Below are 15116 nucleotides of genomic sequence, written 5' to 3'. Positions count from 1 at the left end.
CCCAGTATGGACCACTGCAACCTGGTTGTTCCTGCCCCGCCCTGGGTGCCTTCTCACCCCCCTCCTTATTTATTGCCCCCCCCCGGAGGGGGGACCCGGGTGTTGGGGGTCTGTGAGGCGCCGGAGACACAAATAAACCTGACGCCCACGACTGTTGTTTGGGGGCTCCCAGTATGGACTGGGGGGGTGGGGGGTGGGGGGCTGCCAGCGTGTTCTGGGCAGGGATGTGGGGGTCTGGTTTGTACTGGGAAGGGAAAGGGGCCTCCCGCTATGACCTGGGGGGGTCTCCTGGAGTACACTGGGGAAGGGTAAGGGATATCCCAGTCTGTATTGGAAAGGGATAGGGGCTCCCAGTATGGACTGGGAAGGGGCTGGGGGCTGTCAGTGTGGACTGGGAAGGGATTACAGTTCCCGGTCTGTACTAGGAAGGGGCTGTGGGCTACAAGTATGAACTGGGGGGCTCCTGGTATGGAGTGGGAAGGGGCTGTGGTCTCTGTGGTGATGTGGGAAGCAGCTGCCCGGGTGCGAGGGGCCAGCACTGGGCTCCTCCCAGTGCTCCCAGGCTCCTCCCAGTATCCCCAGCCTTAGTCCCTTCTCTGCCTGCCCTGGCCGAGGTTGGTCCCAGTCCCTCCAGTTCCCCCCTCATCCCTCCCAGTCCCTCAAGTTTCCCCCTCATCCCTTCCAGTTCCCCCTTCATCTCTCCCAGTCCCCCTCAGTGTCTCCCATTTCTTCCCAATATCCTCAGTTTCATCCCTATTACTGCCTGTGTTTGCAGAGAGGCTGCTCCCGCTCTCTCCCAGGTCCCCTTCATCCTTCCCAGTCCCTCCAGTTACCCCAGTTCCCCCTGCCAGCCCGGAGGTGACGTCCCTGCCACCTCGGGGCCCTGGGTGCTTCCGGGAGGAAGAGGCCTCAGCGAGGGACCCGGGCGTTCGGGGGGGGGACGCAGGCATTTGGGGGGGCACCCAGGCATTCGGGGATGAGCCGGGGGAGTCGTGGGGGGGGCCCCGGTGGCCGAGAACGTCCCCTCGGGGCTGCTGGAGCAGGAGGAAAACCTGCGGCTCTTCGAGCTCCTGGGCCGAAATGTGTGGTGAGGGGCTGGGGGGGATTGGGGGGCACTTGGGGGGCTGGAGGGGTCGGGGCCGGGCTGGGGGTCCCACTGCAGGGTCCGGCGGGGGGGTTTGGGGGGCCCTCAGGGTCCCAGAAGGGGAGCACGGGGGTCCCGTGGGGGCTGGGGGGGAGATTGGGGGACACTTAGGGGGATTGGAGGGGTCAGGGGAACCTGAGGGTTCCATGGAGGCCAAGGTGGGGGGGGGGGGAGGGGGGGGGCTGAGGGTGAGGGCACTTGGGGGGCTGGAGGGGTTGGGGCAGGGCTGGGGGTCCCCCTAGAGGGTCCGGGGGCCCTCGGGATCCCAGAAGGGGAATGCGGGGGTCGCGAGGCATCTCGGGGGTCCGAGCCCGCGGGGTCCCCGCAGACGCTGGCCACGGCGGTGGCGCAGCTGGTGGTGGCGGAGCCGGGGGGTCGCTGGGCCCGGCGGGGCTGCGGGGTCGCCTGCCTGGTGCGGGACGGGCCGCGCCGCTCCTACTTCCTGCGCCTCTACGGGCTGGCCGTGAGTGGGGGGCGTGGGGGGCCCTGGGGGTCCTGGGGTCGGGGGGGGTCTCGGGGTCGGGGTCTCTTGGGGTCGGGGGTCTCTTGAGGCTGGGGGTCCCTGGGGGTGCTGGGGTCGGGGGGGGTCTCTCGGGGTCAGCGGTCCCTGGGGGTCCTGGGGTCGGGGTCTCTTGGGGTCGGGGGTCTCTTGAGGTTGGGGGTCCCTGGGGGTACTGGGGTGGGGGGGGGTGTCTCTCGGGGTCAGCGGTCCCTGGGGGTCCTGGGGTCGGGGTCTCTCGGGGTCGGGGGTCCCTGAGGGTCCTGGGGTCAGGGTGGGGGTGTCCTCTGGGGGTCTTGGGGTTGAGGGGGGGGGGGCTCTCAGGGTCAGGGGTCCATGCGGGTCCTGGGGTTGGGTCTCTCAGTGTCAGGGCTCCCTGGGGTCTCTTGGGGTCCTGGGGTCAGGGCGTCCCTGGGGGTCCCAGAGGGCTCTCAGGGCCGGGGGGAGGGGGGGGGGTTCCTGGGGGGGGTCCCACGTGCCCACGCTGTGGTGCAGGCCGGCAGCCTGTGCTGGGAGCAGGAGCTGCACGGGGGGATGGGCTACGCCGCCCCCACCCCCTTCTTCCACACCTTCACCTCCCACGTGAGTGGGCGGGGCCGAGGGGAGGGGCGGGGCTGAGGGGAGGGGCCAAGGGGGGCGGGTAGTGGGGAGGGGCAGCTCTGGGTGTGCTGCATGGGGGGCGGGGCTGGTGGGGGGTCTGTGGGCGGGGCTTTGGGGCTGGGAGCACCAGGGCGGGGGGGGGGGCTAAGGGTGTTGGGGTGGGGCTGAGGGCACATGGGAGGGGCTAACGGGGTGGGGCCTGTGGGGGGGGGCAAGGGGTGGGGCTGAGGGCACATGGGAGGGACTAATGGGGTGGGCAGGGCCAATGGTATGGGGTGGGGCCTGGGGGGTGGGGCTGATGGAATGTGGAAGGAGACAGTGGGTGGGGCCGAGGGCACATGGGCGGGGCTCATTGCCCGCGGGCGGGTCCCCCGGGGCTGGCCCCTGATTGGCTGCGCAGGAGGGCCCGGCGGGGCTGAACTTCGCGGACGAGGGGGAGGCGGCCGCCTTCGCCGAGCTGGTGCAGGAGCGGCTGCGGCGCCGCCAGCAGCGGGCGGGTGAGAGCGCGGCCCCCCTGGACCCTCCTGGTCCCCCCGACCCCCGCTGGGCCCCCGCTGACCCCCCTCCCCTCTCCGCCCCCCCCAGAGAAGCGGCAGCTCCCGCCCCCGCCACCCCCCAGCGATGGTAAGTCCCCCCCCCTGCCCCAGGGGATTTCAGGGGAGCTCAACATGGGGCGGGGTGGATGAGCAGAGATGGGGGGGATGCCGTGGGGTGTGGCACCAACACCCCCCGTCCCCCCACAGAGCGCCGCGGGAGTCTGCCCCGTGCGCCCCCAGCCGATGGAAGCGGTGAGCAGCTGCCCCACGGCAGGATTCCTGCCCCACGCCGGTGCCGCTGCCCCGTGGGCTGTCCCTCAGCCGGGTGTTGCCCCGTCGTAGCCCCCTCGCTGCCAGCCGTGCCCATCGCCAACCCTGACATCACGGCATCGCGCTACCGCGGCCTGCCCAGCCCCACGGCCAGCCCCACGGCGAGCCCCACAGCTGGGGAGCAGAAGAAGGGCCGCAAGAAGATCTCGAAGTCCGACATCGGAGCCCCCTCCGGCTTCAAGTGGGTCTGGGGGTGGGGGGGAATGCGTGGGGTGGAGGGGACCCCACCATGTGCCAGGGAGCACGTGTGGGTCGATCTGTGGGGCAGGCAGCTGTGGGGCAGCCCCTCACCGCACGCTCCCACCCAGGCACGTTGGTCACATCGGCTGGAACCCCAACAGCGGCTTCGATGTAGGTGGTTCCTGCGCGCCCACCCCTGATGACCCCCTGCCCCCCATGGTGTGGGGTGCTGGCGTGGGGTGACGGCGTGGCGTGCCGTGCAGGTGGCGGCGCTGGACCCGGCGCTGCGGGCGCTCTTCGCTCAGGCCGGCATCACGGCGGCGCAGTTGGCCGACGCCGAGACCTCTCGCCTCATCCACGACTTCATCCAGGGCCAGGGGGGGCTCCCGGCCGTGCGGGAGGAGATGAACGGTGAGCCCACCCCCCCCCCCCCCCCCCGGGACCACCCTGGAGCTCGACGGCTGTGGGGCTGCCCCTATGGGGTCCATACATATCGGCCCTGCCCCCTCCCCTCCATACAGCCCCCGCACGCTGCTGGGTCTGTGCCCCCCGAAGGGCCCAGGGACCCCTATCATGGACCCCCATCGCACCCTCGAGGGCTTGTTAAGGCACTGATTGACGTCTCTCTTGATTGACATCTCTCTCTCTCTTTCTCTCTCTTCCCCCCGCCCCAGGACCTCCTCCCCCGCCGGGCCGGGAGGGCCCCCCCCCGCCCCCCCCCGGGCCCCCCCGGAGCCGCTCGGGGCCGCTGCCCCCCCCGCCAGGGGGCCCCCCGCCCCCCCCCCGCAGCAGCCCGCTCTCCCGCCCTGTCGCCCCGCCCCCGTCGCGCGGCCCCCGCCCCCCCGGGAGGGGTCGTCGCGGCCCCGCCTCCTCCCCCCCCGCCCCCGCCCCCTCCTCCTCCCCTCCCCGGCAGCGGCCCCCCCGCCCCACCCCCCCCGGCCCGGGGGGCGCTTCTGGACCAGATCCGCCAGGGCGTGACCCTGAACAAGGTCAGCGGGGTCACGTGATGCCTGGGGGCGGGGCCTGGCCTTGGGAGTGGGCGGGGCAGCGGGGATCCCCCAGGGAGGGTGTCCCGTTATCCTCTGTGGGGCGGGGCGGGGCCGTCTCCCAGGATCCCTCCGCGGCCTGGGGGGGGGGTCGGTGGGACGGGGTCCCCGCCGCGGGGCAGCCCTGACACCACCCCCCCCCGGGCCCCTCCCCCCCCCCCCCCAGACCCCCGAGGTCCCCGAGGGCGGCGGCGGCGGCCCCGTGGCGGGGGGGCTGGTGGGGGCCCTGATGGACGTCATGCAGAAGCGCAGCAGAGTCATCCACTCTTCCGGTGAGCGACCCCGCCCCCCTGCCCCCCCCCCGGGACCCCCCCGCGCCCCCTGACACTCCCCTCCCTTTTCCCCAGACGAGGGCGAGGACGGCGAGGAGGAGGAGGAGGAGGACGAGTGGGACGACTGAGTCCCCCCCCGGCGCCATGTTCCTCCCCCGCCCCCAATAAAGGCCGTGAGAAAGGCGTCGCACGCGCTGTTCATTAATTACCGCCCGCGACGATAACGAGCCCGGGAGGCTGAGGGGCGGGGCCGCGGAGGCGGGAGAGTCCCGCCCTCCGAGGGGGTGTTGGGTCCGGCGGAGCCGCGGGGAAAAACGGGTCCGAAACGGCCCTTTTTCGGGGCAAAACGGCCCGCGCGCGCGCGGGGGCCGCCGGGAAACATGCAAATGAGGCGCCGCCGCCAATGGGAGACGGGCGGGAGGGGAGGCTCCGCCCCGCCCCGCGCGCTGCCCGCTGGGCGGAAGTGGAAAAAAAAAAAGAGGAAAAAGAAGGGGAAAAAAAAAAAAAAGAAGCGGCGGCGGAAAATGGCGGAAAATTTAAAAGGTGCGCGCGGGCCGGGGCGCGAGGGGCGCCGGGAGGCGCCGCGGCGGGGGCGTCGGGCGGCCCGCGCCGCTTCCCGCTCTTTTTCTGAGGGGGCGCGCGGCGACCGTTGGCGGCGGCGCGAGCGGAGCGGGGGCGGGCGAGGGGGGGTCGTGCCCGGGCCGGGCCGGGGCGGATGAGGGGGGGCGCTCGGTGTCGGGGGGAGCCCTCGGCTCTGGGAGGGGCCTGAGCTGTCGCGGTGGGCTCTACCGCCGTCCCCCCGCCGCCGGTAACGGCCCCCCCCCCCAAGGCTGCTCCGTCTGCTGCAAGTCGTCGTGGTCGCAGCTGCAGGACCTTTGCCGGCTGGAGCGGCTCCGGTGCCGGGCGCTCGGCGTCACCCGCCGCAACCTGGGCGACTTCGAGGTCGAGTACCTCTGCGACTACAAGCGCGTCCGGGTGAGTGAGGGAGAGAAGGAGGGAGCGAGGGAGGCGGCGCGGCCTGCTGGGGGGACCCCCGGCCCCCCCCCCCGCCTCCTGAGCCCCGCCAGGGTCCCCCGTCACCCCGAGGTACCCCTCCTGTGTCCCCGGTGCCTGCGCTTCCCCTCACACCCCACAGGGTGTCGCGTCCCCCCCCGGCCCCGGGAGACCCCCCCCCCAGGTGCTCCCTAAACAGCCCTGGCCTCCCCTGACCCCCGTGCCACCCCCCACCCCAGGACGAGGAGTTCTACCTGGTGAAGTGGCGGGGGTACCCCGAGACGGCCAACACCTGGGAGCCCCGCAAGAACCTGCGGTGCCAGGGGCTGCTCAAGCAGCTCCACCAGGACCTGGCCCGTGCCCCGGGGGGGCCGGTGCGCCCCGGCCCGCGGGGGCTTCCCCCTCGCGCCGCCTCCTACCTGCTGCAGAAAGCGGAGCAGCGGCGGGCACTGCGGCACTGGGAGCGGCTGCTCAACAGCACCCGCAGCCACCGGGGCCGCATCGCCGTGGAGAATGAGGTGGACCTGCACGGGCCCCCCCGGGACTTCGTCTACATCAACGAGTACAAGGTGGGCGCCGGAGTCAGCCTGATGCCGGTGGCGGTGGGCTGTGAGTGCCACGACTGCCTGGCGGAGGCGGCGGGCGGGTGCTGCTGCCCCGGCGCCTCCCGCCACAAGTTCGCCTACAACGAGGCGGGGCAGGTGCGGGTGCGGGCGGGGCTGCCCATCTACGAGTGCAACTCGCGGTGCCGCTGCGGTGCCGACTGCCCCAACCGCGTGGTGCAGCGCGGCATCTGCTACGACCTCTGCATCTTCCGCACCGCTGACGGCCGCGGCTGGGGCGTCCGCACCCTCCAGCGCATCCGCAAGAACAGCTTCGTCATGGAGTACGTGGGGGAGGTGAGAGCCCCTGCTGGGGCGGGGCAGGGTGTGGCAGGGAGGGGCATGGCAGGGAGTGACATGGCAGCCCCGTCCTCTAGATCATCACGTCGGAGGAGGCGGAGCGCCGGGGGCAGGTGTATGACCGGCAGGGAGCCACGTACCTCTTCGACCTGGACTACGTGGAGGACGTTTACACCGTGGACGCCGCCCACTACGGCAACATCTCCCACTTTGTCAACCACAGCGTAAGTGGGCGGGGCTGCGACGGGGTGGGGGTGGGGCCTGCTGGAGCACCGTCCATGGGGGGACACACCAACATGGCTTCCTCAATAACGGTATGGGGGCGGAGCTTCACCTGCCCGGGGGTGGGGTTTCACCTGGAGGCGGGGCTTACTGCAATATGGCCCTCCGGAGAAACATGGCTCAACTGTGGGTGGGGCTTCACTGCCCAAGGGCGGGGCCTGCTGGAGCACCGCCCACTGCCTCAAGCACAGTGGGGGCGGGGCTTGCTGTGGCCCCCCTCCACTAGGGGCACACACCCCACCCCAATGCAGGGGGCGGGGCTTTCTGCTGTTGCTGCGGGTAGGGCTGGGGCTTGCCGGGCCACGTCCCCGAGGCCACGCCCACCCACGGGACACACCCCCCTGCGGCAGTGCGACCCCAACCTGCAGGTCTACAACGTGTTCATCGAGAACCTGGACGAGCGGCTGCCGCGCATCGCCCTCTTCGCCACCCGCCCCATCCGCGCCGGCGAGGAGCTCACCTTTGACTACAACATGCATGGTACCGCCCAGCCCCTCCCCCTGCCCCACAGCCCCTCCCCCTGCCCCACAGCACAGCCCCGCTGCGGTGGGGGGGGGTCACGGTGCAGCCCAGCCCGCTGGCACAGGGCACGACCATGGTGCCGCAGCGCTGCAGGGAAGGGGGGCATGCCAGCACCCCCTCGCCACCACCCCGCCCCCCCGGTTTCTCCCCCCACAGTGGACCCAGTGGACGCCGAGAGCAACCGCATGGACTCCAACTTTGGGCTGGCGGGGGCGGGCCTGGGGGGCTCCCCCCGTGCCCGGGGCCGCATCGAGTGCAAGTGCGGGGCTGCCGCTTGCCGCAAGTACCTCTTCTGAGCCAGGGGCAAACATGCTTGTTAACCGCAGTGGGGGTCTGTGCTGTGCTGGGGGGACACGGGGCGGGGGGGAGACACACGCGCGAGTGGGGGGGGTCCTTCAGGCGTGCTGGCGGCGCCAGACGATGACAGTGCCGGCGGCGTCGCTGGAGGCCAGCAGGCTCTCGTCGCAGTTGAAGGCGACGGCCAGCACGGCCCCGCCGTGGCCCTGCAGCGTGTTGACGGTGGCCCGCGCTGCCCGCCCCACGTCGAAGAAGTGCACGCAGGCGTCCTCGCTGCCCGTCACTGCGGGGACAGGGGCGTGAGGGTGCTGGGGGGGGGGGGGTGTGTGTGTGTGCCTCCCCCCCACCTCCCACGGCAGGGTCAATCCCCATTTCTCAGGGCACGCCCCCCCCCCCCCCCCCCCCCCAGTGCCCCCCACGTACCCACGCAGGCGCCCTGGCGGAAGGACATGAGCGGGCAGAAGCAGCTGCGCAGCGGCTGCTCCCGGTGCCGCGTGGGGAAGCTGCGCCGCAGCCGCAGCCCCGGCGCCCCCGAACCCTCCTCCTCCACCACCCTGTGGGGGGGGACAGAGTGGGTGAGCCCCCCTGCTGCGGCCACCCCCCCACCCCAGAGCCCCCCCCCCCCCCCCGAGCCCCCCCCGCACCGGAAGAGCAGCAGGCGCAGCAGGCGGTCAGGGCAGGCGTTGACCAGCAGCGAGGGGTCGGGGGCTTCGCGGCTGGCCCAGGCCCGGGCCGAGAGCGAGGTGATGGATCCGCCGGCCTGCACCACCACGCGCGAGGCCTTGGTCAGCCGCCCTGCGGGGGGGGGGGCGATTGGGGGGGGGGGGCGGTGTCAGTGCCCTGCGCTGCCCCACGGCCCCCCAGCACCCTTAGGGTGTGTGTGTCCCCGTACCAGTGCCGGGGTCGCAGAGGAAGGAGGAGACGGAGCCGCGGTCGTCGCCGGCCCAGAGGACGCGGCCGGGGGCGTCAAAGCAAAGCGCCAGCACCCGCCCGGGCAGCCGCCCCGCGCCCCCCCGCGCCGCCTTCCCCGTCGAGATGTTCACCACCCGCACCATGTGCCGGGCGCTGCCCACCTGGGGGGGACACAGTGGGGGGGGGGTGTGTGGGGTGTAGAACACCCCCTCCCCGGGACGGGGATGTGCCTCTCTGCACCCCCTCCGCGTGCCTCGAGATGGTCACGGGGGGTTGCTGTGCTCGAGGGATACGTGGAAAAGGGGGGGTCCCAGGGGTGCAGGATGGCCGGGGGGGGGGGGGGGGGGGCACGGTTAAGGTTAGCGTCAGCTACAGCGAGGCAGCCGAGTGACCAGGAGAAGGTGGGGGTGACCCCAGGATACGCTGAGGGGACCTGGGGGGGCTGGGGGGGTCCCGGGGGGCCGTCACTGACCACGGTGAGGTTGTTGTTGAGGGCTGGAAGGCGCAGCAGAGCAGGGCGGCGCCATCGGGGTCGGGCACGCGGCGGATGCAGCGCCCGTCGGCGGGGGCCAGAGGCGCAGGGTGCCGTCCAGCGAGGCCGAGACCAGGACGTCGTTGGAGAGGGACCAGGCGAAGTCGGCGACGCCACCCCCGTGGCCCCGCAGCACCCGCAGCACCGCCGGCGGCCCCGGCGCCAGCCGGCACACCGAGATGGTGCCGTCCAGCGAGCAGCAGGCGAGCAGGTGCCGGTCGTCGTGGGCGAACTGCACCTTTGGCACTGCCAGGCCGCAGGGGGTGGGGGAGCCCGTCAGTGCCAGGGCGAGGCACCACAGGCCCCCCCAGGGGTAACCCCCTACCCCTCCCAGCACCCCCCTGTTACCGGCGCTGTCGGTGTGCTGGTCGAAGACGTGGTAGACGCCGGCGAAGGCGTAGTTCTCGCTCAGCGTCGTGTCGCCGGCCATGGCGCGGCTCGCCTCTGCCAGCGGTGTCGGCACCACACCAGGGGCGCTGCGGACCCCGATGTCCGGGCATCAGCACCCTGACCGCCCGCCCCCCCCTCCCAGCACCCACTGACCCTAGGTGTGCTCTCACCGCTCGTCGGGGGCTCCACGGGGGACCCCGGGGTGGAGCCACGGCTGAGGGAGCGCCGGTGTCCCCGGGCCATCCGTGGGTCCTCCTCAAAGTCCTGGGGGGAAGGACACAGCTGTGTGTCTGGGGGCGATAATCCCAGAGGGACTGTGCCCCACAACCCCCAAAACCAGATGCTGCAACCCCACAGTCTACCCCACTCCCACAATGGGTGCAGAGACTCCCACAGCGCCCCCCCCCCCCAACCGGGTGCTAGGGCTGCCTGAAACGGGTGCTGCAGCCCTTAGGGATGGGTGCTGAGACCCCTCCCTGCCCCCAGCCCCCTCCAAAGACCCCACAGCCCCCCCCCAAACCGGGTGCTGTAGCTCTCTGGAGGAGTGCCATGACCCCATGGGCCCCTGGGGGGGGTTTCCCATCTCCCTTGTCTGTACCTCCATGCGGTCGAGGGTGGTGCGGCTGGCGCGGAGGGCGCTGCTGCTGTGGCGGCAGCTGCTCTGCTCCGAGAGGGCCCCGTAGCGCTGGGCCAGCAGGCGGGCGCGGACCCGCAAGTACCAGCGGCGGGTGCCCCCCTCCAGCGCCCCCCCCCTGCGCCTGCTCCCGCAGCAGCTGGCTGCGGCGCCGCACGTACTGGGTGCGGAACTGGGGCCAGCGGGGCGTGCGGTACGCGGCGTACCTGGGGGGCAGAGAGGTTCGTGCTGGGGGGCGAGGGCGGGGGGGGGGCAGGTGGCACCTTGGAGCATGTGTGGGGGGGTAGGCGAACACATGTGTCAGGGGCTCAGGTACCCCATCAAAGGGACCCAGGCGTCAGGACCCCCCCGCAAGGGACCCGGGCATCAGGACCCCCCCCTCAAGGGACACCCCCCCCCCAAAGGCACCCAGGTGTCAGGAACCCCCCTAAAAAGGGTCCCAGGCATCAGGACACCCCCCCCCAAGGGACCCGGGCATCAGGACCCCCCCCAAAGGGACCCAGGCGTCAGGCCCCCCCCCCCCCCCCCCAAGGCACCCACGTGTCAGGAACCCCCCTAAAAGGGTCCCAGGCATCAGGACACCCCCCCCCCCCAAAGGGATCTTGGCACCAGAATCCCACCCCCCCAAAGGGACCCGGGCATCAGGGTGTTCTCCCCGGCACGCCCCAGGGACGCGGATCGTGCCCCCCCCCCCAAGCAAGACCAAGGGTCCCCCCGCCGCGGCCCCCGGGGCTCACCTGGCATCCACGGCGAGCACCTGCTGCCAGACGGCGGCCATGGCGGCGGCGGCGGCCGCCCCAGGGGGGCCCTGCGGGAGAGCGGGGCGGGGTGAGGCCGGGCCGGGGCCTCTGCTGTCAGCCGCGGAGGGCGGGGCGGGCCCGGGGGGGGGTGTCTCTCCGGGAACCGGGCGGCGGTACCTGCCCGTCCCGCTCCACCTCTGTCTCCCGCAGGGCTGGGCCCGGGGGGGGCGGGCGGAGCCGCCGGAGGGCCGGGGCCGGCGGCGCTCCCCGCCCCTCGGAAATGGCGGCCACCGCCTACCTCACGCCAAAATGGCGCCGGGCGTCGCCCTGGCGACGGCGCGCGGTGGGCGGGGCCCCGCCGCGTCGGGGGCGCGGCCCGCGCGGGGACTGGGCAGCGTCCGCGGAGGGGGCGGGGCGCGTCGCTCCTCTATGGTGCCCCTCGCGCCTTCCCGGGTTACCGGCCGCTCTGCCCGGCGCCTCTCGCCTGCCCCTGGTCCTCCCGCCCGCCGCGTTTGCGACCTTCGCGCCGCGCTTGACGGCAGCCCCCGGGGGCCGGCTCGCTTTGCCACGGAGCGGCCGGCGCGCTTTACGGCAGGGGCGGCTGGGGGTGTGTGGGCCGGGGGGCGCCGGGGGTCTCCGCCGCCGGCCCCGGCCCTTCCGTGACCGTCCCGTGTCGCCCCCAGGCGCCGTCCCGGGCCCCCGCCATGGCAGCATGCCCGCTGGCCGTGAGGTGGCCGTTCCCCGCGGGGGCCGCCGCCGCTGCCCTGGGCCCTCGCCAGCCGCCTCGTCACCGGCCTGGTGGGCACCTACAGCTGCGTCTGGACCCGTGAGTGCCCCGGGGGGCGCGGAGGCGGCTGGCGGGCGGAGGGGGGGGGGCGCGGGGCCTGGGGGCGCGGCGGCGGACGCGCCCTTGGGATCCCCGCCGCGCCCCCAGGCCCCCGCGTCCCCCCCGGGTGGGTGTGTGGTGTGTGTCCCCCAGGGTACCTGAACCGGCTGCGGGTGCACAACGCGGAGGTGCTGCACGATCTGGTGGAGCGCCGGGGGCCCCGCACCCCCCTCCTCACCCTTCCAACCACCAGTCCTGCATGGACGACCCCCATCTCTGGGGTGGGGTGCGCCTGGCTGCGGGGGGCCGGGGGGAGGGGCGGAGCTGGAGGGTCCTCAGGAGATCCCGAGGGTGCTGGGAGGGGCTGGGGCGTCCCCAGGGGTTCCCAAGGGTGCTGGGGGGGGTTGCTGGCGGGTCCTGAGGGGATCCCAGGGGTGCTTGGGGGTGGGGGGCAGCAAGGGATCCCAAGGGTGCTGGGGGAGCGTGACGGGGTGTCCCCAGGGGTTTCTGGGGGGAGCCAGGGGGCCTCTGGGGTTCTGCCTGGTGTCCCCGGTGGGTCTGGGGGCACCCCGTGACGCCCCCCTCCTTTTCTCCTCTCAGGTTCCCTGAAGCTGCGGCACGTCTGGAGCTTGCACAAGATGCGGTGGTGAGGGGGGGGGTCCTGGAGGGGGGGTGTCCCAGGGAGACCGCTGCCTGCTCACCCCCTCACCGCCCCCTCCCAGGACCCCCACGGCCGCTGACATCTGCTTCACCCGGGAGCTGCACTCGCGCTTCTTCAGCCTGGGCCGCTGCGTCCCCGTGTGCCGGGGTGAGCGTGGGGTGACTGGGAGGGACTGGGGGCTCCTCTTCTGTACTGGGGGGGGTACCAGGAGCTGTTGGGCCCCATCCAGCCTGGTCTGGGCGCTGCCAGCCTGCACTGGGGTGCTCATAGGTCGTACTGGAGAGATTCCAGTTTGTTTTGGGGGAGGAAGGGGGTTGTGCTGGGCCGTCCCAGTTTGTACTGGGGGTATCCCAGCGCCCTGAACTGGTGTTCACAGGGGACGGCGTGTACCAGCGAGGGATGGACTTCATCCTGGAGAAGCTCAACCAGGGCGACTGGGTGCATGTCTTCCCTGAGGGTACTGAAGCACTGGGGGGAACTGGGAGCTCCTCTGCTGTAGGCAGACTGGGAGTACTGGTGCCGGGAGGAGGTGTTTAAATCTAGGTTGCTAGGACTTCCAGTGAAGAGAACTGGGAAGACCAAGATCGCTGGGATCTCCAGTGGGGGCCAGGGGAGAACTGGGAGCACTGGGAGTCTTGGGATTGGCTCGTTTTCTTGATGGGGGGCAGCAGGGGGGGGCCCTTTGGGGGGTCTCCTGCGCTGCGCCCCCCCCCCACAGCCCCGTGTCCCCACAGGCAAAGTGAACATGGGGCAGGAGTTCGTAACGCTTCAAGTGGGGTGAGCGCCCCCCCCTCGACCCCCCAGGCCAGCCGCGCTTGATCCTCCCCCCCTCCCCCCCCCCAACGGCTCCCCTGCCCTCCCCCCAAAATGACCACCTTGCCCCCCCTCCCCCCGCAGGCATCGGGCGCCTCCTCGCCGAGTGCCGCCTCGACCCGGTGGTCCTGCCCCTGTGGCACGGGGGTGAGCGGGGCAGGGGGGAGCGGGGGGGACAGGAAGAGCTGGGGGGGGGGTGGGGGGTGGGCCTCGGGGGAGGGTGGGATGGAGGATGTGGGCAGGTGCGGCTGGGGGGGGGTGGGGGGTGTCAGGAGGGCACTGGGGGGGTCCCCGCCGTGGGGCCTGCCCCACTGCTCGCCCACGCAGGTGGCTGCTGTGACCCCCTCCCCCGCGCCAGGCATGAACGACGTCCTACCCAATGCCCCCCCGTACGTGCCCCGCGTGGGCAGGTGAGTGAGATGGGACGGGGGACACAGAGGGACCCCCCCGGTTTGCGGTTGGGGGGGGCTGCGGGGGGGGAGGGGGCGGGGGCAGGGCAGGCTTGGGCAGTGCCGTGGGGCCGGGCTGGGGGGGCGTTAGCGGGGGGCAGGGCGGCTCTACGGGGCTGAGCTGTGGGGCCGAGCCGTGGGGCACTGACCCTGTCCCCCAGAGGATCACGGTGGTTGTGGGGCGACCGTTCAGCGTCCGGCCCCTCCTGGAGCGGCTCCGGGCTGAGGGGACATCGACGGTGAGTGCTTGGGGGGCTGCCCCACGGGGCTGCTCCCTGTGACAACCCCCCCCCCCCCCCCCTCCCCCCCGGTGCTATGGGCCCAGCCCCACGGCTCTGTGGGGCCCCCCCCCTGCCCCCAGGTGGAGCTGCGGAAGGCGCTGACGGATTTCGTGCAGAGGGAGTTTGAAGCGCTGCGGGGCCAGGCTCGGGCCCTGCACCCCACCCCATAGCAAATGGGGTGCCCATAGCCCCTCCCCTGCCCCCCCCCCCCCCCGCGCACGTGCCAATAAAAGCGGTGGAGCTGTGGTGGTCTCTGGACCCCGGTCGGGGCTGGGGGCAGGGCAGGGGGGGCACAAAGGAGGTGTCGGGGGGGTCCCGAGGGGGTGGGGATGGAGGCGACCCTGGCCTGATCCCAGTGTTTATTGAAGCAAAAAAGCTGGGGGGGGCGGGGCGGGGGGGGGCAAGGACCCCCATTGTGCACCCAGGGACCCCCTGGAAGGGGCAAAGGGGGGGCTCAGGCCCCCGCCCGCCCCCCCCCCCCGAGTGCTGCCACAGAGCAGGGGATCCCAAATGTGGTCTGTGGGGTCCCTGGAACCACCTTGCCCCAGTCCTGCCCCCACCCTCCCCGACCCTGGGGGTGGGGGGGCGTGGCCTGGTCCGCTGGGCGTGGCCTGGTCTGTCACTCCTCCTTCTTGTCACGGGGCCCGTCGTGGGCGGCCTGGGGGGGGCGAGGGGTGGGTGTGTGTGTTTGAGGGGGTTGGGGGGGGTTGCACCCCTGCCCCCCCATACCTGCAGGCGGGGCGTGCTGGTCCAGCAGCCGGTCGTACTCCCGCGTCAGCCCCTCGGCCTGGCGCCGCATCGCCTGCACCTCGTTCTCGGCCTTCTCCAGAGCTGGGGGGAGGCGTCAGGGTCACCCCAAAACCCTGCAGCACCCCAAGCCCTCCAGCTGCCCGCCCCCCTCCCCGTACTGCGCTTGCTGGCCGCCAGCTCCTCCTTCAGCTTCTCCACCTTGGCCTTGAGGGTCTCATTCTCGTCGTGCGAAGGTGACGCTTCGCCCCCCGCCTCCTGCAGCTGCTGCGGGGGGGGGGGGGCACGTCAGGGCTTGTGGCCCCCCGGCCCACCCCTACCCCCCCCGGGGTACCTTCCGGAGGGCGTCGTTGTCCTCCATGTAGCGGCGGGCGGCCTGGCTGGCGCCCTCGGCCTGCTTGCGGAACGCCTCGCTGGAGGCGCCCAGCACGGCCTGCTGCGAGATGAGGGTGACCAGGCGGCGCAGGAGGCTGCGGGAGGCAGGGTCAGATGGGCCCCACGCGCCCCCCCCCCCCCCCAGGACGCCCA

At 72.8% G+C, this 15116-nt stretch overlaps 5 protein-coding genes across 5 annotated transcripts in view; 3 read left to right on the top strand and 2 right to left on the bottom strand.

Annotated features, from left to right (window-relative positions):
• Positions 1–270: 270 nt before the first annotated feature.
• WAS (WASP actin nucleation promoting factor) lies at positions 271–4735 on the top strand. Its single transcript, XM_086481308.1, has 14 exons — positions 271–308; positions 776–858; positions 982–1082; positions 1473–1607; positions 2139–2225; positions 2644–2740; positions 2829–2867; positions 3122–3290; positions 3418–3460; positions 3553–3700; positions 3964–4056; positions 4139–4203; positions 4502–4607; positions 4683–4735. Exons 1-14 carry the CDS (start codon positions 271–273, stop codon positions 4733–4735), a joined length of 1257 nt encoding a protein of 418 aa, XP_086337434.1.
• A 396-nt stretch (positions 4736–5131) lies between these two features.
• On the top strand, positions 5132–7602 carry SUV39H1 (SUV39H1 histone lysine methyltransferase). Its single transcript, XM_086481318.1, has 6 exons — positions 5132–5150; positions 5437–5582; positions 5840–6499; positions 6580–6726; positions 7135–7264; positions 7463–7602. Exons 1-6 carry the CDS (start codon positions 5132–5134, stop codon positions 7600–7602), a joined length of 1242 nt encoding a protein of 413 aa, XP_086337444.1.
• Positions 7603–7701: 99 nt separating this feature from the next.
• On the bottom strand, positions 7702–10849 carry WDR13 (WD repeat domain 13). The gene is given in 13 exon segments (XM_086481317.1): positions 7702–7886; positions 8027–8157; positions 8248–8398; positions 8496–8676; positions 8988–9007; positions 9010–9084; positions 9087–9293; positions 9396–9523; positions 9608–9629; positions 9632–9701; positions 10036–10188; positions 10190–10277; positions 10809–10849. Coding segments are annotated over 13 exon segments (1452 nt in total).
• A 271-nt stretch (positions 10850–11120) lies between these two features.
• On the top strand, positions 11121–14019 carry TAFAZZIN (tafazzin, phospholipid-lysophospholipid transacylase). Its single transcript, XM_086481307.1, is given in 14 exon segments — positions 11121–11402; positions 11495–11560; positions 11562–11637; positions 11791–11874; positions 11877–11918; positions 12238–12283; positions 12360–12445; positions 12675–12755; positions 13033–13061; positions 13063–13075; positions 13196–13258; positions 13470–13525; positions 13722–13799; positions 13922–14019. Coding segments are annotated over 14 exon segments (1092 nt in total). The 3' UTR covers positions 14012–14019.
• A 336-nt stretch (positions 14020–14355) lies between these two features.
• The window catches only part of LOC147412514 (B-cell receptor-associated protein 31-like), a 34756-nt gene continuing 33995 nt past the window's right edge, over positions 14356–15116 (bottom strand). Inside the window, 5 exon segments of the mRNA XM_086481306.1 lie at positions 14356–14499; positions 14571–14579; positions 14581–14672; positions 14750–14855; positions 14923–15058. Coding sequence (XP_086337432.1) covers positions 14461–14499; positions 14571–14579; positions 14581–14672; positions 14750–14855; positions 14923–15058 — 382 coding nt within the window. The 3' untranslated portion in view covers positions 14356–14460.

This window comes from Leptosomus discolor, unplaced genomic scaffold (assembly GCF_034619465.1).
Source record: "Leptosomus discolor isolate bLepDis1 unplaced genomic scaffold, bLepDis1.hap2 HAP2_SCAFFOLD_124, whole genome shotgun sequence".
NCBI lineage: Eukaryota > Metazoa > Chordata > Aves > Leptosomiformes > Leptosomidae > Leptosomus > Leptosomus discolor.
Note: the sequence above shows the minus strand (reverse complement) of the source record. Positions and strands in the feature narration are given on the sequence as shown.